This window comes from Zonotrichia albicollis, chromosome 7, assembly GCF_047830755.1.
Source record: "Zonotrichia albicollis isolate bZonAlb1 chromosome 7, bZonAlb1.hap1, whole genome shotgun sequence".
Lineage (NCBI taxonomy): Eukaryota > Metazoa > Chordata > Aves > Passeriformes > Passerellidae > Zonotrichia > Zonotrichia albicollis.
In genome coordinates this window covers 28065035-28085448 of record NC_133825.1, presented here as the reverse complement: position 1 = coordinate 28085448, position 20414 = coordinate 28065035, and the positions used below count along the sequence as shown (strand labels likewise).

At 41.5% G+C, this 20414-nt stretch overlaps 2 protein-coding genes across 35 annotated transcripts in view; both read right to left on the bottom strand.

Annotated features, from left to right (window-relative positions):
• Window positions 1-18995, bottom strand: part of KCNMA1 (potassium calcium-activated channel subfamily M alpha 1) — a 406748-nt gene extending 387753 nt beyond the window's left edge. For 33 of the 34 annotated variants that reach the window (XM_074544761.1, XM_026799790.2, XM_005481495.3 and 30 more), the window contains exon 1: window positions 18066-18995. In XM_074544761.1, coding sequence (XP_074400862.1) covers window positions 18066-18374 — 309 coding nt within the window. In that variant the 5' untranslated portion in view covers window positions 18375-18995. The remainder of the gene's footprint in view (window positions 1-18065) is intronic. The other variant, XM_074544759.1, reaches the window with a different exon arrangement.
• On the bottom strand, window positions 18085-19983 carry LOC141729683 (uncharacterized). The gene is made up of 2 exons (XM_074544770.1): window positions 19002-19983; window positions 18085-18280 (listed from the first exon to the last, which is right to left on the bottom strand). Exon 1 carries the CDS (start codon window positions 19966-19968, stop codon window positions 19090-19092), a length of 879 nt encoding a protein of 292 aa, XP_074400871.1. The 5' UTR covers window positions 19969-19983; the 3' UTR covers window positions 18085-18280; window positions 19002-19089.
• Between the last annotated feature and the right edge of the window lie 431 nt (window positions 19984-20414).

Below are 20414 nucleotides of genomic sequence, written 5' to 3'. Positions count from 1 at the left end.
GAAGTTTCAATCTCTTCCTTGTGCAGGCAAAACAAAAGGTGACAAATTTCTCTGTATACAGCAATTTCTCCATCCGTAAATCAGGCCTGTGACTAACACAATTTCTTATATTGTTGGGTTTACTGAAGCCTGAGGAATATTTTCAGGCCATTCCTTGTGCCCATTCAGGATTCTACTTTCCCTTTCCAAGGCTAAAGCATTCTCCAATATTCCACACAACTTCTGCACCCCTCCATTTTGTGGGATGTGGGATGTGCACATTTTGCCTGGGTGACTTACACGAGCTGATGCTAAAGTGCAGCCCCTGGATCTCAGTGTTTTGCAGGCAGGTTTTTGTCACTCCCTCTCCTCCTGAACAAAGTCACACAATACACAGATTCAGAAGAGCACACAAGAGTAAAGAAGAAAGTGATCTTGCTTGAGTAATACAGACAAAGGAGGCCTTCACTGAAGTTGAAAAGGCAGAGTTTATGGGGCACAAAGAGAATGAGGAATAGATGTGGGTGGAGAAGTGAATTATGTTTGGTAGGCTCTTATGTGGTCTGACATTTTTCATTCTCACAGTCTCCAAAACTCAACTTTCCAATGAAATGCAGAATTTGCTTCTTTTCTAGGTTCATTCACAGCTCTCAGTAATTACATGTGCGCCTTTATGCTTGAGATTATTTTAAATTCTGAGCTTCTTGCCAGAAATTTCATTGTGGGTAAACACCTTTAAGTACCTAAAGCCAAATTTGTGTTAAGTATAATATTTCTTGTTCCTCTTTCTTTCCTGGAGTGCTTCCATGTGCTCATACACAACTGCTATGCTCCACTTAACTGATGACTGATGTTCTTCACGTCCATACAGATTTTTTCTGAGATGTACTGTGCCCAGCTCTAACTTCCTATTCCTATGTAACATACTGAAATTTCAGCAACTGCTGCTGCATTACATGTGGCTGGTTTAGATCCCTATTTTACAGTGATCATAGAACAAATAATTAAGCAGGTACATTTCTTAGCAAGGACTCTCTGAAACTTAAGGGAAATTAATTATAGCTAATCAAAATCTGAGACATCTATCCTAAACTTGTGAGACACTTTTTTTTTGTTTCAATAAAAAAAATCTTTAAAGGAAAATATACAAACCTAGGAAATTATCAGAGCTTAATAAACAATTTTTTAAAAAAATATAATCATATAAGCATCATGTAATCTTCCATTAACCCCCAGGATCTATATGTAGACAAAAACAAAATAGTGTTTCTGGTAGCAGAGAATAACAGCCCTGTAAGGCATAAAAGTACTTTTGGCTGTGAATTGTTTGGGGATTGGGTTTTTTTCCTTCATTAATTCTTAATCTCTGTGGAAAATCTGTTACTCCAAGATTTTCCTTAAAATGATGAGAAAATTTCATCTCTGGAAAAAGTCTTCTCTGGGGATCACAAACCCCTGGCAATCTTAGGTTTTTAAACTCATTAACCTCCTTAGACTGCTGTTGGGAGGCTTTCAGTACTTACAGAACAGCAAACACTGAAATGCTGAGATGTCACCGATGACAATGAATGGCCTCAGACCTGGAGCGCTGGAAAGGGACCAGCTCTGGCCAAGCATTTGCTACATTTACGTTGAATTCCTGGACTGGATCCTAAATTCAAGCTTTGGCACTGGCCCATTTGTATCCCTAGCAGTAATAAATTATGCAGTTAAGAATTTCATACTGTTTTAAGAACCTCAGCTGAGAGTGCCTTCAATATGAACCGAGAGTTCTCAGAACATCATGGAACAAGTGCTTCAGTCCTGATCAGATAAAATTACTTAAGTACAACTTCAGATTTGATATGACTGGGAATACTTACTGGATGCATTTAAAAGAAAAAGAATGTGAGAATCTTGTAAATCTACATAATGTTATTTCTTTTCTGGAATGAGAAAACGCCTGTATTATACTCCTTTACTTCCAATTCTCAGGAAAGACCTACAGCTGGTGAGCCCAGTATCGAGAGCCTCCACAGGACTCCTCTAGCAAAACCTACACAGAGCTGAAGTTCCACTTGGGGATTTTGGGGGAAGTTGTTGTAATATTGAAACGTAAAATAAGTCTGCATTATAATAAAACTTCCTATCAAAGTGTCAAGAAGGTTCCCTACTGAGTAATAATTAAAGGAATAAATAAAATAAGCCCTATAATCCCTCAGACAAAGTAATATACAGGCTGCCAACGAAGATGCACCCAGGACTAGATGGATATCCACAACCACCATCCTCCAGTCCTGCAAGCATATCTCACTTTTTTCCATATGATTCATACATTACCTGGAATTTATCATTTATCCCCAGCATACACACACCATTAGAACACTAGAGGGATCTGTACACAACACTAAGTTGCACATCATAATAAATTACTGAAGAATGCACCAGCCCTGCATTACATGTATTATCCAAAATTACATAGAGACAATACAGTAAAAGTGTATTGTATTTATACAAAGTAGTGGAATGGCTGGCCTTTGAAAAGGAACAGAGGACTGGGTGAAGTGAGGAAAAATTTGGGTAAACAAACTGATACTCAGCTGTACAAAAATAAGTATTTTAAGTCTATGATGATAAAAGTATTTAATTGGAGAATTATTCCTAGAAGCATTAACCACTAAGAAAAAATAAAACTGCTGTGAAGTCCTGAACAAAAGCAGTACAGCAAAACTTTTTATACGGTATCTCTTAATGCAATGTACCACAGTACTGTAATTTAGATTAAAAGAAAAAATTAAAAGAAATACTCAATTTGTGCTAAATAAAGTCTTTTGAATGGTTTTGGCTGTACAGTTGTATAAATGCCACACACAAAGATCCCAGCTATGAGAATGCTAGCATTTGTGGATTAATATCTACAAAATTATTGAAAAATAAAAGCCATTCCAGGTATTCCTACGAGAAGTTTTTAAGTAGCACCGCCTAAAGGAATTTGCCCAACCTTGATTTTTTACTAGGAAAGTATAAAGTAGAAAACTTCTGATTTAGACAGTATCCCATCAGTGAGCTGTATTTTAAATACATATACCATGAAGGTTTACTACCAAAGTTCTGCAGTAAAAAGCTACTTACAAACAGGTTAAAAGAGCTACATTATTACAGAACGCAGGCAATCAGAAAATCATCTGGATAAATTAAGCAGCAGCTAGGGTGTGACTGCTCGCCAAGGCTGCACAGTGGCAGCTCCAGCTGAAGCCACACTTGAGCCAGCTCTCCCCCCACAGACCCCAGGAGTTCAGAGCTCCTCTAAGTCACAGGTTATTTCTGCTACACGGATCAACCAGCTCCTACCTAGAGACCTCCTTCTGGACTAAGCCTAATCCTGGTCTCATGCAGACTTAGCTGGGGAAGTACTCATCAGGCTTCTAAGGAGGACAGTACAGGAAGAAAGTGAGATACCTAATCTTCTTGTGGAGAAAAAAAACCTGAGAGCACGGATCTTCAATATAAAACTGCTAATTTATGTTGTGATTTAATGTTTTACAGCTCAATTGGCCAACACTGTAGAGGTGCAGTAACATCGAACATCAGCCTGCTCTATTGCAAAAAACTGTTTCAGACCTCTTTCTGCAAAGTAGAATAGTCTGAGATATCACCAATGTATTTCTCATGTAAACATACAGAACCTGTAGCAAACCTTCTCTACCTTCTGCTAATCAGTTTTGCCAAAATTTGGCCACTAACCAGGAACTATGAATTACAGTCAATACAGCAACAGGCCTCCAAATCATAATGGCTCACTCAAAAGAAAGAACAACACTAAAACAGGGAATTATAGTCTCTATGTAATTTATGGCCATGTATATTCCAGTCTGTAATGAGAGGATAAATTTCAGATGAGATAAAAGAAAACAGCATTAAAATGCTAAGTCCAAAATCCCTGCACTGAAGAGTTAAGGGAACTCCACAACACAACAGGCACACCGGTAAAAAAACCCAGCCTAGCAATGGCCTAGAAAGGCATGAATGCACCAGGCACTTTAAAAAAATTACATAATATTCAACATTTTCTTTTCACTGTCTTCTTACAGACCAGTTGTGATCTGTATTGCTCTCAGCTTGCCACTTCTTTCTTTCATTCCAATGCTCAAAAGCTGTGCTAAATTTCCCAAGGGCTCATCACTCAGTGAGCAAGCCTGTTCCAATGTGCTAGTGCGTCTGCTGAAATAGCTACTTCCACAAATAAACCACACAAAATTCCTGACAAATCTACAGTTACAGAAGAAAATAGAAGAGTTATTAAAACAAATGAAACATATTTAAATAGCTGACCACAATTTCTGCAGTAATTTAGCAGCTAGATCACTTGTCATGCAATCAACCGATTTAGGGGGTTTGCAGAATTTATTATACTTCTACAAATGAGAAACATATTTAATCTCCTATTCTTGCATGCTTTCCACAATATATTATAGAGATTAAAATGAACATAATACAGTCTACTAGAAGAGCACATTGTAAAAAGAGTTAAACTGTGGCATAATTTTTCATAACAGATTTGGAAATATTTATATGTATATATATAAAAATGTATATTTGACATGAATATTTATATAGCCATACCCTAGAAATGGAAACATTCAGATACTAAAGCTCAGCAGAGAGTAGAACTGATGTACACAGAATTTTAAGATCAACAAATTAACTTCTAATATGGAAACAACTACTGAAAACTATAAACACTTGTCAAAATAAGATTCCTGACAAAGCAGCATGAATCAAGCTGTTAACTGCCTTTGGTTTTGACATTACAAGACAAAATAAAATATAAGACTAAAAGCTAAAATATTTCTTACCTGACCAAAAAAAAAAAAATTTTGCTCCTGCATCAGCCTTGCCCTTCCCCTAGCTATTGAAACTGTATTAGTGTTTTGAAAGTACTCCAATTTGGGGGAAAGTATATTTTCCTGAAAATTATTTATCAAAAATGGAATTAAATTCTCTCTGCTACAAAAAGACAACAAACATTTATGTTAATCTTACAAACCACCTAAAGTCTTCCACTTCAGAGATGCAAATTCAAGTGAGACAAACAAGAATTTTCCTTCCAACCTGCATGTGACATGTTCTCACAGAGGTTTGTTGGGATTTTTAAACTACAAAAAAAGGTGAAACTTGAGCAGCATGAAATAAAAGAACAGAGGATGCTAAAAAAAATTATAGACAAGGATGGAATTTGACTTAAAGGTACATAATGAGATGGATTTTTTTTTAAGCTGGATAAAGATCTAGCTGCTAAGCTCCTAAGTTCCCAAAAAGCTCCATGGCCTACTTTCTCCACTTGTTCCAAAGTCACGCCAAAAGGGCCAGGCACTTCACCTGCCCCGGTGAAACAGATTTCCCCAGAGGCTGCACATCAGCAGCCTTCTCTGAGACACACCCCACAGCACAGGCAGTGGCACAGAAACCACGTCAGAGTGCAGCCACAATAAAATGGGAATGTGCGCTGAGGAGCCCTGCCAAACCAAAACCCGGAGCCGCGAGCAGACACCCTCCGTTAATCTCCTCACTGCCATTTCCCCTCTAATCTAATTCACTTCTTCTCAGCATTTATACTGTTTACCTTTTCATGCCTCCCAAAACAGGTAATACAATTCAATTTTTACAGTCATTTTCACATTCCTATTCCCAGGGATGCGATCGCTACCTTGAAAATATTGCTGAGAATTTAAACAAGGTAATAATTTCGGCAACAAAAAAGGCTGCACAGAGATTTTGTATTCTTCTTATACAAATTTGGGGGCAAAACTGAGTTGGCACCATACCTTCCCTGATCTTTGTTTTGCCTAACAGCTTTCTAAATTTAAAAGATAAATGATTTTTCTGAAACTGACTTCATTTCATTTTTGTTTCAAACGCTGTCAACCCATTTATTTTCAAACAAACCCATAAAGGGAATGGTGTGTTTCTCACATGTTGGACTAAATACATTTGCCTTTTATTAATAATGAAAAAAGTTATTTTTTAGCAATGGAACAGAAAAAGCATTTCAAACTACCCCCTTAACCCTCTGATTTAAAAACAAGATTAAACAAAAAGTAAAAAGCCTAACACCAAGATCAGCCTTCTGATAACAGTATGGCCCAAAGAACCTGACGTGTTATATAATGCACTATATGTTTTCTTTGGCTCAGATTCTTTCACCTGTTCTCCCCTGGCATTGCTAGCACTACCAGATGGATCCATTTTAGATTTAATTAATTTACCCTGTCTCCTAGGATTTCCAAGAAGTAAGGCACGGACAAGAACCCTGGTCCTTTCCTTTCTTGGATACAGAAAAAGAATCTAGACAGAGAGAGATTTTCCTTTTAAGAACAGAATACAACATTCACAAATAAATATCTCAGGAGAACACGTGCTGCTCAAAGAAGCTAAAAATAGTAAAACCAACAAGCATATGTTTAACTGGGAACCTTCCTAGAGCCTAGAAGTAACATTATTCTTTAAATCCAACGTGGGTATGGGAACTCAAAAACTGTGTTTGATTTTTTCTTAATGGCAATGAAGCAAGCATATTACAAGTGTCTGCATATAAAGTGAATACTATGCAGTGCTTGTTGAACTAGACAGAATCTCTCCTTCTTGTCATCAGCCTTCATTCCCTCCACCACATTATTTTTCTCTCCTTAAAAGTTCCTCAATATACTACAGGTAAAATTTCATCCCATCCAAATTAAAACTTTTTTTTTAAATTCCTTTTATTCTCTGCTCATGTAAAAAATAAATCTACACAGGAACTTGGATCAGCAGGGCAACTTATAACTACCTGTAGCTCTTCAAAATAATAACTGCCCTAAAGGACTCATAAACTACATTCCCTTCATAAATTTAACAAAAGGGGTGAGTGGATAATTATTTCATCTGCTTATCTTAATCACTAGGTTGCTTTACATGGGCTGGGACAAATCAGTTTTTTGACAGTCCTCCTCCTCTCCTGGCTTTCTCCTTATTATCTGCTTTTACAGCATGAGATGCATGGGGCAGAGCATTGCCCCTTGGCCAAAGCTGGTAAGGGGATCTGGCACAACTAAGCCAGCAAAACCAGCTGGCCTCAGCATACTACAACAGAAAAATAGTTCATATCTTCTAAATTGCTAAGTCAAATTTTGAAGGCACAATGCTCCTTATAGAGGGTGGAATGTTTCACAACCATATCCTGAAGCTCTAGTAATGAATTTTCCCGCTTGCATAAATGCTACAAAATAACTTAAGCTTTTTAGCCCTCGAAACAGAACTTAAATGATACAGAAGCATTGACACACAGCACAGGAATTAGTTTTACTTAAAATGTATCAATACAAAACACAAACCAACTTGCATCACTTGTAAGAAATGCCAATTCTCCAAAGTCTGTCTCCACAGCAGATACATTGCATCTCTGATATCAAAGCATTTGCACAAAGTTTTAGCTCCAAATGTCACACAACTAAACAAGAATCTTAGGTTTTCACCTTCAGAAGTCCAGTGAGATGCTAACTCAACTACATAATCTAATCAAATTCCTGAAGCCAGAGCACAAACAAAAACAACCTAAAATTAAATTCTACGGACTATAATAATTATTTTTTAAAATATCTTCTATAAATGTAGCATTTGCTACAAAATCTACATTGAATTAAATTTTTTTTTTAATTTAAAATAATTGATTTGTAAGGGCTAGGGCTTGTTTAAAAGAATGAATCACAGATGTTCTGAGTAGGGAGGGACCCACAGAGATCACCCAACTCTTCAGTGAATGGCCCATACAGGGATTGAACCCCCAGCCTTGGTGCTAACACTGTACTCTGACCAACCGAGCCAATGTCAGTGGATTTAATCACCTAATACTTTAACTTGATGGTCTCACAAATTAGTAGCAAGCAGCCCAATTAACACAAATAAACCGACAAATGTAAAACCAGGCATGCAGGATCCAACCCCAATATAATTAAAGGAGTGAAGAACCTATAAATGCACTTCAGCATTTATACCCACAAGACTAATTCAACCCAGCTGCAGGGACTACAGGCCCATGAACACGAGGAGCAGATCAGGTGTGCTGATGGAGCTCCTCTTCCCACACAGTCTCACCTGAAGGGAATTCACCTAACCATGCTGGGAAAGCTGGAGCTTACTTTCAAAAGTTATCTAGCTACATGCTAGAGTCAACAAAACCCTATCCTGCAAAGGACACCATGAAATCAATATTTAGCATGGCAATAATGGAACAACCTCTCTTTTTAAACCTTTCAGCATTCAATTTTTACCTATTAAAGCATTTCTACTCAGTGAAAAGGCCTTAAAACACATAGAAAGGTTTAGGATGTGGAGCTACCACTACCTACTAGTCAACACAGCTGAGGTACCTTGCAGCAAGTCTCACAGTATCAGTCTGGATTTATTAGCACTGTCAAACTAGCACCTCAGGACAGTAAGTCCAGTATTAGAAGACCAAATTAAAAAAAAATCTGCTGTGACAAAACACTTCACTTGCTCTGATAGATTAAATTTGTGTTTAAAAAAAGTTGTGATGTAACTTAACTTCAACAGACATCAGATCAAATGAGGTATGGTTTACATTACCTTCACACCAAATCATAAAATAGATGCAAACACCATAAAATGCAGCTTGGGCACCTTCACAGAAATAATCATGCAATCAGACATGCTCTAAACCAAGCTGGTATGCCCCTAAATTTCCGAGCACTCAGGAGCAGCACAGCCAAATGCTGGATGACAGTCTGGGGCTGTCAGTCACCCAGTCACCTCCAACACTCAAATCAACTCACTCTGAAACGTGACCCTCCTCTCAACAACACTCAGCAACGCCCTGGATCATCATTAATGAAGGATTTTAACAAATAGCAACTCAGGAGATTTGCTTTCTTGCTGCACCTGATGCAAGTCTGGAGTCCCTTCTGCAGTACCCTTCAGCTGTTGCAAGCAGAAATCTTCAAAACTGATTATTCTATAAAAAGTAAACAGACAAGCCTATGACATTCTGTGTCTGCCTTTTTGTTTAAAAAAGTAAAAAGAAAAGTTTAAAGAACACAAAACCCAAAGACAAAGAATAACATGGACAGTCAATAAAGACAAACGTTTGTATACAGTTTTATTAAAGCAACTATAGCCACAGAAATTATAACATTTTTTAAATGAGAGCATGAAAAATTATTTTTAACCTAATTTTTATTATAGTTATTTCTAAGAGAAATCAGCTCATAATATACTTTTTTTTTATTACTGGGTATGTATCAACCTCTTAGCTAAAAGACAATCAAAATTAAGACTATTAAATGTTAATGCAAGAGACAGTATTGCTTTATGGAGCTTTAAAACAGTGCATAACTTTACAAACACTTGACTACCTTCCCCTATATATATATATACAGAGAAGCCAGGGGATTAAGTAAACCCAACTCGAGTCCAGAATATGATGTGCAAAGTCAACATTAAATTTTAAAAAAATGTTAATGAACAAACATCTGTATAGAGAAAAAAGTTTTCAAGAACAATACCTCTTTCTGAAATGAACTGAAACTAACTGAAATCAATTCAGATTAAGATCTTATTAAGATCTTAAATAGAAATTTTGATGTCCAAACAGCTATTTCGTGCAAGTGATCCAAGTTCCATATATTAACCTAACTAACTGTTGTGTAAGTTTTCTTTAAAAATTATGCATAACTTAATAACAAACATAATGCCACAAATTGGAAATAAGAAGAAGCAGACACTTTTTTCTGTCATTCCCAGAAGCATTCAGTTGGCAACACAGAGATACCACAGTTTTCCTATTGTACATATCATCCAGGTTAACATTTAAACTTGATCACTTACATCAAACAGGCAGAGCTAAAGCTCCACATGTTGGACAGCATTTTCCACCTCTAAAAATTAAAATTTTATTATATCCTAGGGATGCATTCCAGCAAAGCAACCAAACTTATTTTTGCAAATATCAAAACCGTGACTTTTTTGTTGTTTTCTTTCAAGAACAAGAGATCTGTAATACAAATTCAGCTCTTCTAATAAAAAGACACCAGAAGTTACACATCTAAGGCAGTGTCAAAGGAGGAAAACCAGCATTTAGTCAGGTAAAATTTTGTATAGCTTTAAACCAGAAGCCAGACCCATAAAGGGTGAAAGAAAAGAAGGAGACATAGCTGAGAGTCTTAAGTGATATGAAAATAATGCAAACATAAAGCCAGTAGTCCCCTGTTTCTGATCCTGAAGGAATCAGATGCCTTTAGGTGTAAGTGTAATGTATATATATATAGTACAAGAAAACTAACACCAAATGCTGGAAAAACTTCCCATATAATAAAATCAATCTATCAAAAGTGCATAATCAAAGCATTAAAAAGATCCCTCATGGGGACAAAGGTTTGCACCGCATACAGACAGACTCTGCAATATTTTCTCCTACCTAAGCTGTTCCTGTGACTAAAAAGAATAGGAGATTTTTGTTCTTCAGTCTTCAAAACCCAAGTGGAACTTTTCAGCTTCTTTATGAAACAATACTTTTTGTATGATAACCTAGAAAATGTAAGAATATCACAAACCTCCTGCCTGTTGATCTGCAAACTCACTTTCAAAAAAAGCGATGTCAAATCACTTCTAGCCAAAGGATTCACCTCATTTGAAGCACCTGAAGTGCTCTGCACCAACTAGGACCACCATAGCTCACAGAGTACCCCAGTAACCCATTCCAATTGCTGTCCTACAGAATATCTGTGCTTAATCCCACCTAAAATAAATTGAACAGCATTCATACTAGAAAACTTATGAGATGCTTAAATAAAGAATCATTCTAATACATTTCTCTTTATTTTTTGCAATATTAATGTCACCATTGTCAAACAGTTTTTTTTTAGTCATATCTGTATCAAGGTTTTCCCTGTACTTAAAATAGAAAATTAATCCAACACCAGGAATGCTAATCTCCCTACTACTAATAATAATAGTAATAGCATATTAAAAGTGAGTCACCTTTTTAGTTAAAAAAAGGAAGAGCTAAGCATTAGATAAAAATGTAAAAGATACCATGAAAAATGAATGAAATATACCCAAGTATGCCAAAATATTTAGTCATGATTTTCTTGGACAAAGGGAAAGCAAAACTATAGTATAAATTTATGATATAAAGAGCAATACAAAACCAACATGGTAGACCTGTATTTAACAGTTGCAGTGATAAGCTGTTCAGATGAGTGTGTGATGCTGCAGTTGTTGATGAGGTTACAGAACTCCTCCCCATTTCGGCGTCATAGTTTAGGGTATTTTCTCCACTCTATGTTACCAGTTCTTCAGTTCTGTATTTAACTTAGGTAGTGAAGCTCAGGACATGAAAAAAAGTTTGCAGGACTCAGGGCTGCAGCTGCACATGTGTCTGTTCTGCAGGTGATCCATGGGGCAAGGGACCTCTGCCAGTTCCACTAAATGTGCCCTTACTGCAGTTTTAAACAAAGAGCCAATATTTACCATTGCACACATCAGCTTGCAGGAGAGATGCCCTTATTATCAGCCATTCAAGCACTCAACTTTTGATTCCCCAGGGGAGCCTGGCAGAAGGTATAATTCTTGACTGGAATGGAAACATACCATGTGTGACTTTTAAATATTATGTTTCTAATGGTGAAATCTCAGAAACGATGGCCACAAACCAAGTAAATACAACTTGCTACAATAAAAGAAAAAAGCTTTTAAAAGCTTAAAATGTTAACATTAGGATATTATTTTTTTTTAAAATCTGATTCATCTAGGACACTGTAGCATCTAGGCCTGAGTCCAAAGCCATTGAAGTTATTATTGCTTCCCTCTATTTCAACAGACCCTGGATAAGTCTCTCGTTTCTGTACCTCTCAAACAGACAAATACACGCAATATATCATCTCAAAGCAAAGGAACTCAACACATTTCAGTGGCAGCACATTCATTTAAACAGAACCATGGATACTATATATGGAAATGAAGTGTTCCTCTCAAAGATGCAAACCCCATGTATTCTCAGGCTATAAATACCACCAGGATTCAAAATGGGCCCTTCCTGACCAGTATGTCTCTGACAGGCATGGAAGAGAGGTATCAGTCCTTCTCATTTACTCAGACCCTGCTGCTCTTCCACCCTCCACTGTCACCCAGGGTGACCTGTGTGTCCCGGACAAAGTGCCCACACTGACAAACCAGGAGGTCTAATTTGGAACTGGTGTATGTAGCCCTGTGTAATTTTGCATAAATGCCAGTGTAGTCTTGTGATCTAACAGAGTTTTGCACTCACTTCCCAGTCAGGCATTGTATTCCTGCAAGGAGTAGGGAGCTGGACTCAGTGATCCTTATGGCTCCCTCCCAACTCAAGCTATTCCATGACTCTAAACCTTCAGCCATGTAGTAGCATATAAACCCATTACAGAAACACAGCTTTTTAAAGTGTAGCTCCTTTCCTTTTGCCACTAAAATCATATGTGCAGGAGAAAAATATTTTTTAACCATTAACACCCACACAAAATGTTTCAGCTATCTTTCCCTTAGAAAACCTCCACAAGCTGCATTCACTGTGCCCTCCTCAGACTTCTGATAATTCACTAATTTTCATACATGTAAAATATACACAGTTTTATGCAACGTGACAAGGTATGTTTAGTAGAACCAAAGGGATACCCTGTCCCCCTATTTCATCTAGTGTTATTTTCATGTTTATACCTCCACAGCGACTGCTGCCCTACCAGCTTCACACTACAGGATGCCTTGCTGCTGCTGAACTACAGCCTGATCCTGCTGAGGAATTATCACCAGCCAGCCCTGAAATTCATATAAACTTCTGTCACTCTGAGTTGGATCCCACAGAAGAGCCAATCTCAGAAGGAACGCCTGACTGCTGCTCTGTGCTGCACCTGACTAGAGATTACAGCTTCTTTGCAGGATTTGTCCCAGGAAGGACACTCAATGACTAAGATTCACAATCCACTTTCTTTCAATAATACGGGACACACAAGTACCATCATTGCTGGTTTTAATTATAATCATTAGATCCCGTCCCTGCAGAGATTATACTTGGGGCTAGTGCTGTCTAAATGTTCAGTGATTCTGTCTCTGGGGCTCTAAACTGCCCTCATTCCGCATTCAGAAATCCCAATGCATCAGAACCGAGTACACGGATCAGTGTTACTTAAAAGCTTTTTGTTTGCTATTACAGGCATTTCTTCTATTGAGCTAAATTGGGGGAAAAAAGTGAAATCTAATGGTTTTCAACCAGCATGTACAGATTTGTAAACATGAACCTTTCAAGTTCTTTTTGCATGCAGATATTCTCCTTACATGTATGTGTTGCAGAGCCTTGAAAATAAGTATGATGATTTTGGTTGAGAATGTTTGGTTTGCGGGTTAAATCCTTGTCCATGCATTCTCTTTCCTGCATGCAGAAACCTATTTTAGCATGTGTTTATAAAATGTGAAATCCTTCCTAGGCTCCAGAGAGCCAGAAGTACCTTCCTTTGCAGAGCGTGGAAAGCAGCAGCACGCACCCCTCCACACCAGCGCCCGTCTCTGCGCGTGGAAACGCCACCACCTGCACAGGGCTGAGAGCACCTCTTCTCTCAGACCCTGACCTCTCCACCACGGCCACCTCTGCACTGGCAACCCGTCTGGGAGGCTCTCGGGGAGGGACTGGGTGCAGAGCACCTGACAGCCATGGGACAGGAAGGCCTGAGCCAGGCTGTGCATGTGACCCAGCACAAAACGCGTTACAGCTCCCGCTAATCCCCGGAGCCTCCCTCCCAGTTGTTCACCACACGCTGCTGCCCAGCTCATCCTCACCAGAGCCAAGGTGACGGTTCCACACACAGACTGAAATGAAGGGCTCTCCTGCATTGTCTGCCCACACGTGTCCTCCCATGGACACTCCAACTTTCCTCAACAGATCGCGCCTCAAACCCTTTTCTTTATTTGGGGAGGGTGCTTATGCAGGTATTGCTCAGAAACCAACAAGACTCGCCCACACCAGAGCCAGCTTGGAATGAATGCTGCTTGTTTTATGGACAACTTAAATTTTTCCACTTAGAAATTTTCTCAGGCTTTAGGATTCTGGGTTGAAAGTCTTAACTTTTCCAAGACGACTTCTGCAAATGTTGTATTTCCAGCAAAACCATGGTTTTTTCTGTTCAAAACAAATGGGAACATTGCTTCTACTGAGTAAAAAGCACTGTATAACTTACTATATTTCAAAAATTTGTAGACCAAGGTCAAAGACGGGCTTTTAAGTTCAGGCTAATAATTGCTACCTATAATCATAATTTCCTTTGATATGTGTACAAGTCCTGGGTTGTGGGGAGGAAATGCTCTTCCAAAACACAGAAAGCATCACAAAAAGGATGTATTCTACCTGCCAGAGCCCGATGACATAAGGTCTGTAAGAGGTACCCTTCACTGGGGAGCCAAGGAGCAGCAATAAAGGCTCTGGTGTCACACTCTTCAGAAGGAAACAAATTCCGTTTGATTCTGCACTGACCAGCTCCAGGAGCTGACTGTGCCCCAGACCTGTGCTCTCTCATTCCACTGCTCCTTCTTCATGGTTTTAGAGTTTGTCCAAAGCCACAACAGATAATGACAGCAGAAAATGCCCTCCAGGAGCATAGAATATGTAGAGGCAGATCCATATAATCAAAAGAACTATAGATTGTATAATATGCATTTAGCCCCTCTGTGTACATTAGCATGCATATTTATTTTATTTTTCTGCTGTTATCACAAACAAGAACAGCTAATGTCAGTGTCCAACCCAACGAAGTTTAATCTCACATTCTACTTTTCAAACACAAACAGAAATTAGTTGGTCAAGGGAGAAAAAACAAGCAATGACCAGACAAGTTCTTTAGCAGTATCTAAGCCTTACTAAAAATGTAGATGTAAACACTGAGAAGAAAAACAGCATTTTTCAAGGCTGGTTGCAAATAGACTGTAGCTAATTTTGAAAAATTGCATCTAAAATTATATACCATATTAAATAAAGAAATACAAGGGCTCTGATAGTAATTACTGTCACACTACATGAAACTGACAACAAAGGTAAAGATTTACATTTTCTGGGCAGTTTTTTTTTAAATGCCAATTCACAAAGCAAGTATGGAGCATGAAAATCCTAAACCTTCAACAATCATTTTTAGTACACGATTAAGAGTCATTTTCTATTCATATACAATTACATAAATTAGATACAGAATTTTAAGGGACAATGTTGATGATTCTGTTAGCTGTTTTCATATTCTTGACTTACAGTATCTTGACTTTCTCATCTCCAAGGGGGAAAAAATTAATGAAATTTCATACCACAAAGTAATAAACTGTTTATATCATGGTTTTAAATTCCAGCTTTAAATTAAATGAGTTGAAGAGTGGAATGCTCCAAACAAACCACACTCTAAATCCTTCTACATAGTCATGAAAAGTTTTACATCCCAAACAATCATCAACAAATTCATGGAATACAATGTCATGCTTAGAATATAGCAGGGAGAAAAAAAATGAAACTTTTTTGCAGTTCTTTGCAATACCAGATCCAGACATGAGTGTCAGGAGACTAACTCTGAATTATTCACATATATATGTGAATTATTCAATAGGAGGCCACAGAAAGTAGACATGAGGAAGATTTCTTTTAGCTCTCTCACTGGGACTGCTCTTTGTGTAGATAGGGAGATGATGCTGGACAGCCCAACTCCCCTGCAACCTGTGGAGCAGCAGAAGAGGCAGCAGAGGAAAGGAAAGCTCCTAACACGCAGAAAACTTCTTCAATCCTGCAGTAGGAGGAGCTACTTCTTCCAAAACTGCTTTTATATCAGGCCCAATAGAGTCAACACAGCACATATACGAATTCACAGTTCTGTCCAGCAGCCTTAGCAGCTTTTCCCAACTCACCAAGCGAGTATGTGCTTGATAACAGCAAAGTTTCAGATAATTGTTGTTACTTCAGTTAGCCTTTATACCCTGAATACTAGAAAAGTGTTTTGCAATAACTAGTTAAAACTAATGTCCTTGAATACACAGAATTCCCTCCAATTCCCCATTTCATTGTATAAGGAATGCAGGATCAGCCCTTGAAAGTTCTTCTTTGCCAGAGTCTTGAAAATCCTTCTAAGTGGAACAAATAGGATCTAAAAGGAGACATCTATCTCCCCCTACCTGCAGAGCCCTTTATCCTCCTGCCCCAGGGAATGACATTCATGGAACTACTTCCGTCTCAAAGATGAAATAAACTGAAATCTTACAACCTGCCATAGCCATAGTACATCAAACTGTTGGGACTGGAAGTGTTTGAACCCCTCAACAAAGCCTGTTACTAAACTGCCATATTTAGCCAAGAGGTTTTTAAAAACAATTTGCACATATCTTTCTATACTGGTTAAGAAATGACTGATCTGCTTTAACTGACTGTGTCCCAGTGATGGACTATCTGACCAACAGCACCCATCAAGAAACCATGCATAGAAGTCTATGTACAAGCCTCTAACTTTTTACTCTCTCAAGGGAAGAAGCATGAGGTAATAACAAGGTAATAACACACAGATTTTTCTTTTTCGTCAAGATCCCTGAGAGCCTTTGTAGATTCGTCTCATTCTGTGGAGGCAGAAATGCTAAATACACAAGAAAACCAAAGCTTAAGTCTTCACTACTCACCCTTCCTTGAAAATTGACTTTTACTGCTGTAGGAAAGAGTATCTTATTATCACAAATTCATTAGAGCTGTGTCATCATATCTGGCTAGCACCTCTCTAAGAAAGTTCAGGTTTGGTTTTGAATGGAAAAAAAAAGCCTATAGAAAAGTAGTGCTCCCTGAGAGAATTCCTGACACTTAAGGCTGACTTAAAAGCTTTTATTCCTTAACTTTAGCAATCACTCCTTCCATAAACAGGCCAAACTCACTGTAAGAGTTTAACTTCCAACTGGAACGTGGAGGTTCATTTAGGCAACCCAAACTACACAACAAACATTAACTTCTCATGCTCTGACTCTGTTCCTGGCTTCCCCTAAATGCTGGGCCCTCCACAGAGCGGGTGTATGTGCTGTGTGTTAGGGGAGGGGACAGGAGAAAGGGGAAGACAGCTCACTGTACGTCAAAGCAAACCAGCAACCTAGCAACCATATATTAAAAGGTGTGTGTGTTTTTGTGGGTGTCTGTGTGCCAGGAATAACTGAAGCAGATATTATTCCATTTGTAATTCAAAAAATGTGAAAAGGGAAGGGGAGAAACTCCAGTTGCTGGTCTATTTTGGGGTCTGTCAAAATCCACTTTCACAACACAGAGTGGTAACACTTTGGATCTCATTTTTCGTAATCAAAAACGAAAGTCTAGACTTGAGCAAGTTCTTAGCTTTGGTTTGAAAATAGACCCTTCAAAGCAGAAACTGAACTTATTTCACATACTATGCTTTCTTCTATTTCTTGCTGGAAATATGCAAAAACCAAAGGGGCAGAAAGGCTGCCTCAAAGACTTCACACTTAGGTTAAGAGAATACTTACAAATGTACAGAATACTTCTAGAGAGATACACTTAATTTAGCAAACAGAAATGTCAAAGATTCCCAGGGAATGGAACTAGCTTAAGATTCACTCGAGTGAGAAACTGACCCTTTCAATTTTGCCAAAGTTTCTCGTTCCACAAGGCAACTGAGAGCTTAGATCAGGATATGCAAGCTCCCACCCCATGGCATGCGGCCCCAAGGGTGCACACAAACTTGAGATGTGCCCCGTCCCACCAGAGCAGCGTGTCCCTCTCGGACAGGCTGAGTGTCGCACAGCAGGTGTAACTTTCGTGCCACCAGGGGAAAACGAGAAGGGGGAGCGGGGAGGCACCTCGGGACTGCACCCACCACCTCACCCTCCAGCTACACTGCCCACGTTGCAGCTCCCAGCAGCCCAAGCCGAGAGCAGCCAGCACAGTGCCACCAGCAGCCCTGAGCCACCGAGCCCAGGTGTCCTGCCCTACGAGGCTGGGCTCCTGCTCCTCCTCAGCACCACCACCGCACCAACCACCACCGGCAGCAGGAGGGGAAGGCAAGGGAAGGGGGAGTTACCTTGTTTTTGACCCCGCAGTGGCAGCAGACAGTCCACAGGTACTTGAGGGTCCTCCACAGCAGGATGATAAACAGTCCCCCAAAGAAAGTAACCATGGATGAAGCGAGGAAAGCCCACCACATGCGCTGTCCGCGGCTATCGCAGGGCACCTCCATGGTCACCGGGATGATGAGCGCATCCATCTTGGGCACATTGACGGGGGAGGAGGACGAGTCTGTGTTGAGATTGTTGGCGTTGATATTGTTACTCATTCTAATGCCGCTGCCGCTGCCGCCCGGGTAGGAGCCGCCGCCGCTGCCATTTGCCATAGCTAACAGCGAGCCGGGCGCGCAGGGGCTTCCGAGAGCTCCTCCCGCCGCCAGCGCCCCCCAAAAAGCCCATCACCAGCCATATTGCTGCTGCTGCCGCCGCTGTTCAGCGGGGAACCATAAGGAGAGTAATAAAAATAAAAAAAGCCCCCAGTCAAAACAAACAAACAACCAAACCAACCAACTAAACAAACAAACAAACAAAAAAAAAAAAAAAAAAAAAAAAAAAGAAAGCAGGTGAAGAAAAGCGACCGCACAATTCCCGGGTCCCTCTCGGGAGCCGACAGGCCGGTGAATTCCGAGCGTCCTCTTTGTACGGCGAAAATAATATTAAAAAAAATTTAAAAATAATAATAAAAATATAGTCTCCTCCTCAGATTCCCACCCCTTCCTTCTCCCGCATACACAGCCCCTACCCCGCCCACCCCCAAAAAAAATCATCCACCACCACCACAAACTGATGCCTCTGAGCGTCTCTCCGAGATACCCAGCGCTGCGACCCCGCTGGCCTCAGCGGGGATCCCTCACTCAGCCTCCGCCGCGGATCCTCCCGGAGGTGGTCTCTTATTATTGTTATTAGTCTTTAACTTGTTATCAGCGATACTCAGTCACCCCCTCCCCGCGCACCCTCCTCCTCCTCCTCCTCTTTCAAGTCCAGCCCCTTCCTCTCTTCTTCCCCCCTCGGTGCCAGCAGCAGCCTCCTGTGGCTCCTAATTCATCCTCCGCTGGCCCATCTGTGCGTGCGCTGCCGCTGCCGCCGCCTCCTCGCCCATCCTTCGGGAGCTCCCTCCAGGGCCCGGCTGTCGCTCAGGCTGTTGCTCCCACACGCGCAGCGGCGCCGCCGGCTCCCGCCCCTCCCTCTGTGCCGCCGGGGGACGCGACGGCCCCTCGCCCGCAGCCGCGGCCGCTCCGGGAGCGCATCAAAGGCCCCGCGGGCCGGGGGTGCCGGGCGGGCCGGGGGTGCCGCGCTGCCGCCGGGGTGAGGGCGCCGGTTCAGGCGGGCTCCCGGCGCCCCATGGGCAGCGCTCCCCGCTCCGCGCCCGCTCGGTCCGGCTGGCGGCGCCGCCGAAGCGCCGAGCGCCCGCTCCGGAGGGGACGGCGAGCCGGGAGCGGGGGCTGTGTGCCGAGACGGGCGCTTCACAGGTGGCGGCGAGGCGGTGCCCGGCCGCGCCGGGGAACTGCCGGTCCAACAAGTCCCGCCGGCCCTGGCGCGTCCATCGCCGCCGCGCCGCGCTCTCCGCAGCCGCGGTGGGGCGGGGGCAGGCGGCAGCGGCCCCCCCGCGCCGGCCGTGCGCGAGGCCGGTTCGGAGGATGTCATGACGCAGCGGCCAACGCACGGCGCAGTCACGGCCCCGGCCCCCGCAGCCCCGCCGGGCCCCCGCGCCCATCGCCCGCATCCCGCGCAGCGCGGCACCGCGGAGAGCGAGACCCTCCGCAAGGGCGCCCTCGGGGGCGGCGGGCCCGGGGCTGCAGCCGGGGGCAGCGGGGGAGGGAGGGAGGAGGGAGCGGGGCGCGCTCGGGGCTCGCAGGAGGCGGTTGAGCTGCAGCAGCAGGTGCCCGGGGATGCGCACGGCGCGGGAGGGGGAGCTGGCATGGAAACGCGCTAAGGGAGCGTGAAATAAACATCGGGGACCGCGGCGTGGGTTTTTCCGCTGAAGGCATTCGTGGCTTGTCTTTAATTGACACAGGCAAGTACTGCAAATGCTCCGCAAACACGCCGTAAATTGCCGCACATCCCAAGAACATTCCTGAATTTAACCCTTAGGAATGTAAATAACGATATAAAATGACACCTTTGGTGAGGATAGGGGTGAAAGTGGAAGCCAGCAAGAAGGTCTGGATAGTCATCTCCTACTTAGTTTTCAGATTCACATTGGAAAGCAGGGAAATTTATACGTCTATATGTGTATTCATTTATACATAAATCAAAATCTCTGTTTGGCACATGGTCTCCTCACTGGGTTGTCTGTACAAAGTATTATGCAGATCCTCTTGACATCTTTCCAAGGGTAAAATACAGCAGGCTTTGTGTGCGTGACA